The sequence below is a fragment of the Haplochromis burtoni genome, unplaced genomic scaffold, assembly GCF_018398535.1.
Source record: "Haplochromis burtoni strain Fernald_Lab_line unplaced genomic scaffold, NCSU_Asbu1 Contig_409, whole genome shotgun sequence".
NCBI lineage: Eukaryota > Metazoa > Chordata > Actinopteri > Cichliformes > Cichlidae > Haplochromis > Haplochromis burtoni.
In genome coordinates, this window is record NW_024582770.1 from 448816 (window position 1) to 462378 (window position 13563).

A 13563-nucleotide genomic window follows, 5' to 3' on the forward strand; every position below is an offset into this window, starting at 1 on the left:
TGGCCACCCTGTGTTCTTTAGAACACAAATGATAGGGTGCCAAAAGAGGAGTTGTGGTACTACATAAGGAAGTCAAGAGTGACAGAGAAGTATGTGAGGCTGGTGCAGGACATGTTTGTGGACAGAGAGACACTGGAGGGGTGTGTGGTAGGGGTGACAGATGGGGTCATTTCTGAGCCCCTTCTTGTTTGCAATTGTGATATACAGGTTGACAGATAAGGTCAAACGATGATGGCTTCAGCATATTGGACAGAGGAGGCATGAGTCTTAGTGGACTATGTTTCTAGACAACATTGTAATCTTAAGGGAGCAAGTGGAAGAGAGCCTGGAAAGAAGTGGAATGAAAAACAATTACATTTGCACAAATAAAAGGGGGATCTAAAGGTGTATGAGTTCAAATACCTTGGGTCAACCATCCAAAGCAATGGACAATGGGCAAGAGAGGTGAAGAAGAGAGTACAGCCAGGGTGACGTGGATGGGCACAAGTGTCAGGGGAGCAGTAGTGAAAGAGAAGGTTCAAGGTTCTTTATTATTTGTCACATGCATAGTTATACAAGTATAACACACAGTGAAATGTAGCCTGACACGCTCCTCGACATGTGCAAAAAATTGGGGGGGGGGGGGGGGGGTAGAGGAAGAACATTTTATATATATATATATATATATATATATATATAGTATATACACTGGGTGAATGTGCAGTAGTAGCAAGAGAAGTAGTAGAGAAAGTCTAAATAGTAGTCAGACCTGCTTTGATGTACTGTTTGGTGAAGGTGGCATTAGCAAAAAGACAGGGGTGGAGCCTGTAGAATTCCAGTGGCTAAGATTTTCATCATGAGTGACTAGGATGGACAAGATTTACAAAGAGTACATCAAAAGGGCAGCTCAGGTTGAGGAGTTGGAAGACGAGGCTGAGTCTGGGTTGGACGTATGGAGGGATAGTGGATACGCTGAGCAAAAGATGTTAAATATAGAGCTGCCAGTCATGAGAAAAAAGGAAGACCTCAGAGGAGGTGCATGGATGTAGCGAACAAAGACATGCAAGGGGTTGGTGTGACAGAAGAAGATGAAAGAGATGAGCTGCTGTGGCAACCCCTAAATGGAGAAGCTAGATGATCTGCTGCACTACAGGTCATGTGGTTCACGACTCTGTTGCCTTCTTTCTGGAACCAAGCAGCACGGTTTCTCCCACTAAACACAAACTGGATTAGATTGCCTTGTAGTAAATAAATTGCCCATTGTTTTACTATTCAATTCCATCATCGCATTCATGCTTTGTAGTTGTAGCAGTTAATTTTTGTGAATGTGCTTGAAGAGGCTTCCTGTCTAAAATAATGATGGACTTTTTAAAAAAATCTTCACTTAGTTTAGCAAATACTTCCATAATGTAGATTGCAACAGTAGTTAAATAGGGGTGTTTGGGGCATACCAGCTTGTAGTCACAAACATAACTGACTGTCTTAAATGTATTGTTTAAGAGATTGCGACTATTGTGCAAAGCTATCACCTGTGAAACTGTGAGTTTAGCTCAGGGGTAGGCAACTCTAGGCCTCGAGTGCCGGTGTCCTGCAGGTTTTAGATCTCACCCTGGGTTAACACACCTGAATCAAATGATTAGTTCATTTCCAGGCCTCTGGAGAACTTAAAGAAAGGAGGAGTCATTTAGCCCTTTAAATCAGCTGTGATGGATCATGGACACATCTAAAACCTCCAGGACACCGGCACTCGAGGCCTGGAGTTGCCTAGCTGATACAGTAAATTGCAGCATAATATTAATTTAGGTAAAAGCATTGTAAAGGGCGATTTTTCATGGAGAAGTCATGGCGATGATAATATAGTCTTTTGTCAGTAAAATAATTCATATTTCAGTAGTGTGCAGTTCACTCAGCATATGTATTAGTAATTCAAATCAGTTGTGGTGGAGTTTTTGAACTTCTTTGAATGTTATCTTTCAATTACTATAAAAATAAACAAACTAGTAGTTTAGGTCTTCCCTTAGTAACTCCGATAGTATTCCTGTTTTAAAACAGCAGTTGCACCCAGCTATATAACCTGAGTCAGGTGAACGCTTGCCACCTGAGCCCTTTGATACTGTCAGAACTGTAAATAATTAACCAGCGCGGAATTATACTGGGGCGGGACACAACTGCTGCCAGGGTTATGAAGAGGAAGCTGGAAAACTTTTTGACAGAAGACGACAGAAGTCTTAGTCCTAAGACTAAAATAACTGGAATAACGGTCTGTGATCGAATAAGACAGTTCAAGACAATTTTCCAATATAAGGGTTAAGCAATATCAGGGAGTTAAATCAATAACAGGCCTTGTAAAGTTAGAGGGTAAACGAAAAACCTGAGGAAATAAAACAGAAAAAAATGCTGAATTTTAATTTTATTTTTCTTATCTGACGAATTCCCAATCATGGCTATGCAAACAGTTGTGTGTTAAACGTGCAGCAGATTTAAAAAAAAAAAATACTGCAGATTTTTCTCTATTTCTGACAGCAGCACCCAGCAGGTCATGGGATCCGCATGAAACGCTTTCAAATATTTGATTGGTCCCGTTATGAGAAAGTTGTTACATGATTGGCCATGACTACTGCCAGTAATCCATTCTTGCTTGTGATTGGTTACTCTGCTGTTTCCGCTACGCCAGCTTTTACCGTTTTCCCCTTTCGTCCTTCTTCCTGCTGGTCTAATCGGTTTCAGTGGTGCTACACCTGCTCGTTGTTTCACACTTTTATCCCTCTATCACTACAGACAACATGGACGATTTTGACATGCTGAACGCGCCCAGTGCTGGAAACGGTGTCGGCTCGGAGGAGGACCCCGCTGCCGCTTTCCTGGCCCAGCAGGAAAGCGAAATTGCGGGCATTGAAAACGACGAAGGCTTCAGCATCTTGGACAGTGGAGATGTCCCCTCTTCGCTAGGAGACACTAACGGTGCGTGGCTGTTATCCTCAAGCGAAGAAAATGTCGCTGTATGTTATCTGTTTGGCGTCATTAGTGATAGAGGATTTTGTGTACGTGTAACTAAACGTTCAACATGCGGTGAATCTAGACGCTATTTTGGCCCTGAATGGACACTAAAGCTAAGGCTAACTGAGCTAGCAGATTAGCCAAGTGGACATGGTTAGCGTTGATATTAACCTGTGTAAGATTACTTTGAACTCACAAGGAACACGTACAGGTGAAACTTGAAGTCCTTTATTAATACATGCTATTTTATGCTGAAATAAGCTACTGCTGCTGGCACTGCCACTCATTGCTTTCCAATTAACTTGATTGCTTGCGGCTACATTTACAGCAGTTTGTGTCAGCCACTTAGGAAATGGGCACAGCTTAACAACCTTTGTTCATGACTTACTCATTTCCTCCAATCTAGCCTCAGTTGTAGGAATTGTTCGTCAGAAATGCTGACATCCATTATTACGAAACAGGAATGCATTTAGCAACAGTAATTGGTGCTCCGTTAGACAAGTTCAAGGCATGGTAAAAATCTCTTTTAGGACATTTAATATTTCAAGATGTTTTGTCATGTTTATGCCTTTATTTGTCTGCTTGATTTCTAACTGTAGTCTCACCTCTACCTGTTTTAGATGGTGCCATCAATGGAGAGCTTCATGGGGTAATGTCATCTGCTCTTTAGTTATCATGTTGGAAATCACCTTGTATTTGTTCCTGTGTTTTGTGTGTATAAGTGCACAAAGGATTAAAATCTTTTAATACAAAAATTATTGTTTGTGTATGCACTAATGTATAGTGTTAAAGGAAGAATAAATAGAGGGATGAAAAGGATGGTCTGTACTAAATGCCTGCACCATAAAGAAGGATTTGGATCTACAAAACAAAAAGATACTCTCAGTGTGTTGAAGTTGCTTCATAGTACAGGGCCCACAGATGCATTGATATACAACAATGAGTGGGGCCTTTTCTGGTACAGACCTATTTGAAATTGGTCAGACTGCAGACTTTCTGCACCATGGCTGCTCATGGATGACCTGCAACCAGTTCAGTGACTCAAAGTAGTGCCTGATGGCAGGCAATTGGCCTTCAGTAAAGATCAAAGGGGGTGATTTTATTTAAAAAAACAAAAAAAAACATTTCACTCTGTACAGCTTACTAGCATCAGTTTAAAAACATGACATTGAAGATTCTCATGTTTGGATTTAAACTTCTTTGCTTCTTGACACATTTCATTTTAGTTATGTTCCTTGATTTCCTGGATAATTGCTGTTTGTTATATAAATATAACAAACAGCAATTATCCTTGAAATTCATTTACTTGAATACTAAGATTTGCTCAAGAGATGTTTATATATCAATTCTGCTGAATTTTCACTGTGCGTCATTGTGGAAAATACTAATTTCCTTTTAACACCGTAACAGTGATTTTTAGTAGCCGAGCTTTTGAATATTTGTCTGTTAGTCACTTCAGCTTCCTTTTCCTTTGCTGTCATTGCAACATTTCTTCCTTTCCTGTCAGTGAGAGAATCTTCTAAGAGTACATGTACGCTATGCGTATTGGGGTGTGGGGGTGGGGAAACCAATTCCACTTTAATGACAACTTTCACATACGGGTTAGAAAAATGAAACGCTGAACATGAAATAGCCAAATCATTGGAAATATTGATAAAACTGTAAACTGTGCTTACCATTTTGCTCCTTTCTCAGGAAAGCAATGGTCCATCAGATGCCTATGCAGCAATTTCTAATGCAGACCGACTGCAGGCTGAACCAGAAAGTCTACGTAAGTGGAGGGAGGAGCAAAGAGAGAGGCTGGAGGAGCTAGGTAAGCACCCAGAAGAACGCTTTATTATAGGGTAGGACAGAACACTGATCTGTGAGATGTGATAAGTAAAGGTGGAGATTTGGGCTGTGCTATATCACATTGTCAACGATAATATTGGTAACAATTTTTACATGATATAAATTATCATGTTGCAATACCGTTGCTATAGCAATGCAAGGGGTTTACTTTGTGAGTGACAGTGTGTGAACCCCAGGCATCTCTGATCGCTAAGCATTAGATCCTTATGACATTTAGTACCTTTTTAATCGCTTTTGAACTAGCCACTTTTGTAACATCAACTTGTCTGGTTGTGTCACTGTATGCAAGTATCATCAGAAATATTATCACAGATTTTTTATTGAAATATTGTTGTATACTAAATAAAAAATAAATAAATAAAAAATAAATAAAAATTTTTTCTGTCTAAATGACCTTCCTTTACTGGATATTCCACATACAGTGTTAACCAATTATTTCTGTCCCTGTTTCCTTTCACATCATTATGTTCATCATCTTTTTGGGGATGTTTATTCTTTTATCAGTCTCTGCTCTTGAGCGTGATTTCTGTATTTTTGCATTTCCTTCTGCAGATGCGAACTCTCGCCAGCAGGAGACGGAATGGAAGGAGAAGGCCAAGGTGGAGCTGGAGGAATGGCATGCCAGGCAGAATGAGCAGCTGGAGAAAACCAAAACCAATAACAGGTACTGTAGTCCTGGACGCATAGAAACAGGATGGAAGATCAATAAAAATGAAAGAAGACTGTGGGGATATGTGAGTTATCCCGGCTTAAAAAGAATGTAGATCTGTCAGTTGTGGCAGGGGAAGAAATGATGGCCATCCGGTCACTCAACTTCTGTATCCTTGAGTAAGTTTACAACTAATTACTGAAATTTGTATCCATATGTTGTTTTTTCAGGAAGAATCGGAATAACCTATCCTTGAATTTCAAGAAACGCAGTATGCTGGTCTCCCCATTTGTGTGTGGCATCAGTTTTTGTTTCAGTTGTCTACAGATTCATATTTTAAAGAAAATCCATTCTCTCTAAGGGGAAATCTCATGTGGCTTTTCACCACCTTTTTAGTTAAAATGCTATTTGACCTCCACTTATTCTTCACACTAAAAGGCGCACTTAAAATCCTTTAATTTTCTCAAAAATCGACAGTGCGCCTTATAATCTGGGGCGATTTATGTATGAAAATGGACCCATTCATCGACAGTACACCTTATGGTCCAAAAAATACAGTGGAACCCCGGCTTACAAAGACCCCATTTATGAAGGCACTTAACTGCAATATTTCTGCCCGTGGTACAGCAAAATGCCCGCGTAACGAAATCCGCTGGCTGAGCCCAGAATGCTCACAATGCCTTCCAAATCATGTGAAACTCCTTGGCTTTCGTACTTGCGTTTCGCTGTTCCACGTGAAAGACGTATTGTTGTTGCAGTGCGCTATTTCGTGTGCTTTTCGTTTGCAATTAGCCTATCGTTCATTCATAATGTGGCCGAAAAAACTTTCTGCAAGTGAAAAGAAGAAGCGTAAAGTGCTCTCGATGGAAACAAAGAAATTATTGATAAATATGAGCGAGGTCCTCCTCCACCAAGAACTTCGTCTTCAGCCAGCATCGCCTCACTCAAAAGGCGATGGAAAAAGGTGCTTCGACTTACGAAAATGTTGACTTACGAAAGACCCTCTGGAATGAATTTATTTCGTAAGTCGGGTTTCCACTTTATTAAGTTTCCCAGACACTGGAGTTATTGTTCACTGCATGTCTTCAGTCATTAAAATTACCTATACCTAAGACAAGTCTATGCAATTTGCTGTTATTTCAGGAAATTTAATAACTAATGTGTGATATTTTAAGGAAAACAAATGGAGTCAAATATTTCCTGTGAGGTAAAAACACTCTTTACTGTGTCTTTTATTATCACAGGAGGGTTCTGTATAGAGATGCACCGATTGCAATTTTCTTGGTCAGTTTAGATGTTTTTCTGATCTGCCGTTACTGATTTTTGCAGGCTTTTAACTGACAACAGTTACAAACAAAACTCCACCTTTGTTCCGTGTAAAATAAACTGTAATTGTCAATAAACTTGACAATTACAGGATCTTTTTTAAAATTTAAACTACTTCAGTGCAGTATAAATAATTAACTGAAAATAAGCTGTTGTACACCCACATTTAGCTGAAATGACTTCACCAGATAACAAGACATTGTCTTCTTTTTCTCTGTAATTTTCCTCATAACCGCTTTGATCCTTTGCTCATCCTCAGGCTGCCTCTGGGCTCTGGATAGCTTTAGCTACTTTTCCTCTGTTAGTTTCTTTAAAATGTCCATGTTTAAATATCTCTTTAGATTTGTTGTTCTGAACTTTTTTGTTTGTTTGATTAAGCCACCCTTGTTTCTTATCTCACTTCCGTGCTAACAGTGTAGCATGTGGGTAGGTGTGCAACTAATAGCCTGTGCTGCTGTATGTGAGTCATACGTACATTAAAAGGACTGGCTTATAATCGGTCATATGGGAGTCTGACTGATCACCAGACAAGGTGTAAAACACTGAAAATAAGCTGATTCCAATTTATGAACGGTCAATCGGTGCATCTCTACTTTTGCATTCATGACTTGATGCAGGTAATTTACTAAAGGTCATGACATCTCACGACACATCCTGTGGGTGACTAACAGTTTTCGAGGTAATCTGCAGAGCTCCTTTTACCGTATTCTGGCTTCAGAAACGTATAAGGTGTAGAACAGGGTAATGGGTTTTTAAAAAAATGAAAGAGGAAAAAAAAAAAAAATTGAGATTGCATGTCTTATAACCCGATATACTCCAGAGGTATACCTATACAATAGTGACAGGTAGATGGTGCCTCATGGAGTGTAGCACATTACCCCTATTGTGTCGATGGGGGTGTTGAGGTGTTCATTAATAGCGACACCTACTGGATTTAACAGTGCATTGCAGGCAGGGTGGAGAGAGACTGAACTAGGTTCTGAATACTAAATGAGTGAAGGGTCCTTCTTTATGTAACCAGCTGGTGATATAGTCCAATTAATTTGATTATAACAAAATAATGTATTTGAAAAATATAGGGCGACCGTGGCTCAGGGGGTTGGGAAGCGCATCTGTAACCGGAAGGTTGCCTGTTCAATCCCCGGGCTCTCTGTCCTGGTCGTTGTGTCCTTGGGCAAGACACTTTACCCTACCGCCTACTGGTGTTGGGCAGAGGGGCCGATGGCGCGATATGGCAGCCTCGCTTCTGTCAGTCTGCCCCAGGGCAGCTGTGGCTACAACTGTAGCTGCCTCCACCAGTGTGTGAATGTGAGAGTGAATGAATAGTGGCATTGTAAAGCGCTTTGGGTGCCTTGAAAAGCGCTAAATAAATCCAATCCATTATTATTATTATTATTAGTATGTCAAATGCAGAATTCACAAATCTTTTTTTTTTTTCCTTGTGTATGTGGGCGGGAGTTAAACGATCCCAGATTGGAAAAATGTTCTTTTTCCTCCATGGTCCCTTTGTGTAGTGGGTGATGACAAGCCAAAAATTTAAAAGCACAAATGGCACTTAAAGTGGTCTCGTCTACTCCTCAGCACAAATGCGAATGATTCAAAAGTTGCGCTTACGTGTCAGACACTGCTGTTCAGCACAGCAGCTGTTTCACCTGTCACATGATTTTTCTTACAGCGTTGCATGCACTGATGTGGGGTTACGCTGATTGTTATAGCTATAACATACTGGGTTAAGAGATTCCACTGTTAGGCTAATTAGTTAAAAATGTGAGAGGTATGAAGAACTAAGTGTGTTGTGCATGACTGGTGCCATGGCATTAAAGATGTAAAACTTTCTTTAAACAGTCTTTAAATCCCTCTGACACTGATCAAACTCCTGATTGGTTATATTCCTAAGCATATTATTGTACGGTAACTTGCAGTGCTTGTTTCCATTCCTCTTCTCCCTTTTACCACTTTCTCTCTTTTCTCCTGCCTTCTTGCTGCTCTGTCGTTTGGGTGGATATTTGTCCAGGGTGTTGGATGAAGACTTCTACAAGCAACCCTTCTCTGAGCTCATTGGTTATGTGTATGTTGCTCCAACTAACATCCTCCTCTTATTGTTTATTTGTTTTGTTTTTTTCCCCCCATTGTCAACAGCCATTGACATCACACATCTCTTAGAGCATCAGTTTACCTTCTTTCTGCTGCCATGTGTTACTTTCTCCTTCAGTCATACATTTGAAATGCCTGGATTCATAATCGTTACTTTACCTATCCAGCTTGAACTTTTTTCAAATATAACCTGCATTTATAATTTGAACTCCATATCCATATCATCTGCATGACATTTGTGAGTTGATGCCTGTCGGTATATTTCAGTAACGCATGCCATCACATCCATGGAACTCAAATGAATACTTTCACAACTGTGCCCATGTTAATTTCTCATTCATTTCTCTTTGATTCTCTTCAGCAACTCATTATCCAAATGCATTTCATAAATTTCTAACAATTAACACCTGCTTAAACCAACTGTGTAAAAATTAATGAAAATGTTTTGGGTTTTTTTCCACTTAACAACTTTAATGTTGGTTTTCTTGTTTTACTTACAAGTAAGATATGTAGAGATGGTTTGAAGCAATTGTGTGTGGTTTTTCTTTTCCTTAATCTCATATATTCTAGTCATGGCCAAAAGTTTTGAGAATAATACACTTACTGGTTTTCAAAGTTTGCTGCTTCATTGTTTTTAGATTTAAAAAAAAAAAAAAAAAAAAAATTCTCAGTTGTTTCTGTGATGTAAACCAGTATAATTACAAGCACTTCATAAGTTTCACAGGCTTTTATTGGTAATTACATCAACTTTATGCAAAGAGTCAATATTTGCTGGCTCTTCTTTTTCAAGGCCTCTGCAGTCGCCCAGGCATGCTGTCAGTCGACTTCTGAGCCAAATCCTGAGTGATGGCGACACATTTTATTTATTTACTTTTTTCATAATCACTGCTTGGAGTTTGTCACAGTTAGCAGGTTTTTGCTTGTTCACCCACATCTTGAGGATTGACCAGCGTTCTCAATTGGATTAAGGCCTGGATAGTTTCCTGGTCATGGACCTTAAATTTCAATGTTTTGTTCCCTGAGCCACTTAGTTATCACTTTGGCCTCATGGTATGGTATTCCATCATTCTGGCAAAGGCATTGTTATTCACCAAACTGTTCTTGGGTGGTTGGAAGAAGTTGCTGGATGTTTTGGTAGCATTCTTTATTGGGTGAATGCCATGGGCCAGGAGTGTTGAACTCCAGGCCTCGAGGGCCGGATATATCTTCACACTCCTGACACTCACGGTTAAAGAATTTTTTTTGATACCGTTTCCCCATGAATTATGTTTGTTTCAGGATAGGAAATCAGTCGTCCTCTCAGATTTCAAACTCTGGAATTGAAGCGCCTTTTTTCTCTCGTATTCGTTCGTTTTCACGGCAAAGAAGGAAATTGCTAAACTGAAGCAGCAAACTTTGTGTAGACGGTAAATCATTTCACTTCACAATGGTACTTTTGAGGTTTCTTAGTATTATATAAACATCAGATAGCATATAAATAATTAAGAAAACCGTAATTATTTAGAAACATATGCCAGGTTTTTTCTTAAATGCTGAATGAGCCTGGAGTTCGTTTCCAGGCAGTAGTAATTATTGCATGCATTTATTTATTTTTTATATACAAGAAATGTGAAGATATCAAATCGTGGATACACAACTGCTTCAAACTGAGCTGTGTTCATGCTTTATTAGAATGTTAAGATGACCTGCTGATACGCCCAGCTAGCTATCGAATAGCTTGAGCTGTGCAGCCTTTGGTTCTGCTATCAAATTACTTGGGTATATCCATTAGCCTTCATTGTGGTGTGCACGTTTTGTTGCTGTCAGCTTAGTTGCCAAATGTAAGAATTTAGATTGGTGCAAAACCTGGTTTCATGTAAAGAAATTCCAGGCCTCTTGTTATTCCTACATTGCCTCCAGCATTTTAAAGTGTTTTGTTTCTTTCTTGTTGAGCTGCTCATCTGAAAATTAGCATCACGTTACCGCTGTCTTTGTGTTATTTGAATAGTCCTTTTCTCAAAATGTGCACACCCGTGAAGCTTTCCAACTTATTGTTAGCTTGTACTCACCTAAACACAGAATGAAATTTTAGTCTTAGTAATGCATAATAACACTGAATCTTAATCGCTCTACTTCAGTCTTCCTCCATCTGATTGGTGTCACTCTATACCTACTATTTGGAGGAAGTGAGAATTGGAGTGTTATTTGCAAATGTAGGAACATTGTGTGTTTATAATTCATGAAAAATAAGTGAGCTGTTGGACTCTGTAGATCAGATTACTGAGATGATGCAGATGGTTAAATTTATTAACTTTATTACAGATTGAGAAGCTGATATTTTATTTATAGAAAACATAGAAGATCAGTTCAGTTTAGCAAACCAAAGGCTGCACACTAATCATTTTCATTTTTAGGAAAATAAAGCCAAAAGAAAAATGTTGCTTTTGCATGCTGACTTTAAACATCTGCATTTGAGCTCATTTTTGTTGTCTTTTATTTCACCCCCCCCCCCTCTCTCTTTCTTTCTCTCTCTCCTAAATTCTGACTTGTGAAACTGTTTCTCCCTGTTTTCTTTTCCTATGCACCTTAAAGCACACATATTAACCATCCTTGCTACCGCCTAGACCAGTTAAGTAAAAATATAAAACCCCAGAATTTCAAAATACTTTATCATTTTCACAGGGGTTAGATGCAGTTCTGTCTGTGTATGTGTTTATAGTGCATTGCAGAGGTACCCAGTTGAATAGCACAAGAGTTAGATCCAGAGCCTGGAGTTTGGTATAATGTTCCTCCTGTGATGTTGTGGTCCTTCTAGTCCCCTGTGTGTTATAGATGGTTGTGAAAGTGAATGCTCATTAGCTTCTCACCTTCCCTATTTTTCTTTGTGTACTGTGTTTAAGTTATTAGCTCAGGTGGGGTGGAGACTACAAAAGATCCTTTTAAGTAGAACCAAAGAATAGCATTGAGTTTCATGTTTGTGGGTGGGGTGTCACAAGAGTTTAGCCATATCTGTGGCTTGCATCTCAAATTGCCTTGTAATAGTGGAACTGATCCATTTAATTTATTTTTTATTTATTTTTATTTATTTATTTTTGTTCTTGTTTGCATTTGTTTAACTACATAAGTAATCTTTGTAAAGGCCTTTTTTTGGTCTTTGATGGATTTAATGAAGCCACACCCGTGCCTAAATATTTAAAAGTTAATTATCTGTTTGGCATTTGAGACACATAATTTCAACGTCAGCGCATTCCTTGCCACAGCCGAAACACCCCGCTTTTCTGCTTGCCAATGCATGCCTAATGCATTTTTTTTTCTTCGTTTTGTTGTTTTTCTGCTAGGCTTGATTAAAAATCTGAACATGTATTACTGTTCCTATTAATCAAGGACAAGTATACAGATAACTACATATCACTATACTTGGTTCTTGTTGAGTTCCTTAATGAACAGCAATTTTATCCAGCCAGAAATACATTTTTCTTAATTTATTGTTGTTATTGTTGTTATTATTATTATTATTATTATTATTATTATTATTATTATTATTATTATTATTATTTGGGGGGTGGGTTGGTTGTTTTTGGCTTGAGCTTGATTTCTCATTGTTGTGTATATATCTCCCCCTGATGTTGTTGAGAGTAGAATATACAGGTGACTTGCTGTATTCTGTAAAGTGGGGGGCATGCCACAGGTAATGAAGCCGGGAAAGCTTGTTCCTTGTTGATTACTCAGTTTTGGGAGTAAAGATAGATGGATGTTTGTGTGTAGTGATTGGACTGTCCAGCCCTGAGGTAGACGCTGCTGAACTAAAAAAGTCCAACCCAGACAAAATCAGATGGAAAAACTGAGTTTTTAATGCCAGGCTTAAAGTTCAATTTCAGTGTAACCAAAACTGAGAACTTGAGTCAAAATTTCACTGTGTGCGCCTCTGACTTTGTCTAAAGAACTTGTATGTGATGTTAGTCAGCAGAGATCTTTTTCAGGGCTGCACAGCTGTGTATCTTACGACTTCACACACTGATGGGCTCGCTCTTCTGTCTTTTCCTCCTTTAATGCTTACAGGGCGGCTGAGGAAGCCATGATTTCAGATCTGGATGAGAACAACCCAGGCACAGAGTGGGAGCGGGTGGCACGGCTCTGTGACTTTAATCCCAAGTCCAGCAAGCAGGCTAAGGATGTGTCCCGCATGCGTTCGGTCCTCATCTCCCTGAAGCAGTCCCCACTAGTCCGCTAGACACCCAAGGCTGCTCGGGAAATCATTCCATATCATCTTTTTCCATGACACGTCAACGAAACCAACTTCTCATGCCCCTCCATTTGTATTCTGATATCAAGGGGCACTTACACCCCTGTGTCCATATCTGTCAGTCATGCACAGCCTTGTTTCCCCCACCTCACAGGGTATAGTCACTTGCCTTACCCTGATGTATTTCCTCCTGGCAGGGCTGTAAAGATTAGCCTTGATGTACCTGCTCACTATTTTCTGCCCCTTAAAGATTTTACCTATACACCTCTTTAATAAATCAGTCAAGACTTTGTTTCCCTTGTTTAGTAGAAATGAAATCAAGGACAGATCTACACAAGGTCTCAAGGTGTGCGTGACAGTTGTGCAAGGGTGGTGAGTTGGGACACTAAAAGGGAAGGGCTGACATTTGTTTGGGCCAACAGCTACACTACAGTGCTTTACAATG

General features: G+C 39.4%; 1 protein-coding gene and 1 long non-coding RNA gene across 4 annotated transcripts in view; one reads left to right on the forward strand and one right to left on the reverse strand.

The window, feature by feature from the left end:
• The window catches only part of LOC121812025, a 35909-nt gene that overhangs the window by 13334 nt on the left and 9012 nt on the right, over window positions 1-13563 (reverse strand). The gene's annotated exons all lie outside the window — the stretch shown is intronic.
• Window positions 2641-13563, forward strand: clta (clathrin, light chain A). Of its 3 annotated transcripts, XM_005944491.3 has the most exons (7): window positions 2641-2940; window positions 3597-3625; window positions 4672-4789; window positions 5380-5491; window positions 8817-8870; window positions 11468-11503; window positions 12935-13563. In XM_005944491.3, exons 1-7 carry the CDS (start codon window positions 2763-2765, stop codon window positions 13104-13106), a joined length of 699 nt encoding a protein of 232 aa, XP_005944553.1. In that variant the 5' UTR covers window positions 2641-2762; the 3' UTR covers window positions 13107-13563. The 3 variants fall into 3 exon arrangements, with proteins under 3 accessions (XP_005944553.1, XP_005944554.1, XP_005944555.1); XM_005944492.3 differs by lacking the exon at window positions 11468-11503; XM_005944493.3 differs by lacking the exons at window positions 8817-8870; window positions 11468-11503 and having other exon boundaries at window positions 2644-2940.

Excerpts from the sequence above, each read along its gene's own strand:
- clta (XM_005944491.3), top strand. The coding sequence starts at position 2,763 with ATGGACGATTTTGACATGCTGAACGCGCCCAGTGCTGGAAACGGTGTC. Across the intron at positions 4,790-5,379 it reads AGAGAGGCTGGAGGAGCTAG|ATGCGAACTCTCGCCAGCAG; the intron begins GTAAGCACCCAG and ends TTCCTTCTGCAG. Across the intron at positions 8,871-11,467 it reads TCTGAGCTCATTGGTTATGT|CACACATATTAACCATCCTT; the intron begins GTATGTTGCTCC and ends TGCACCTTAAAG.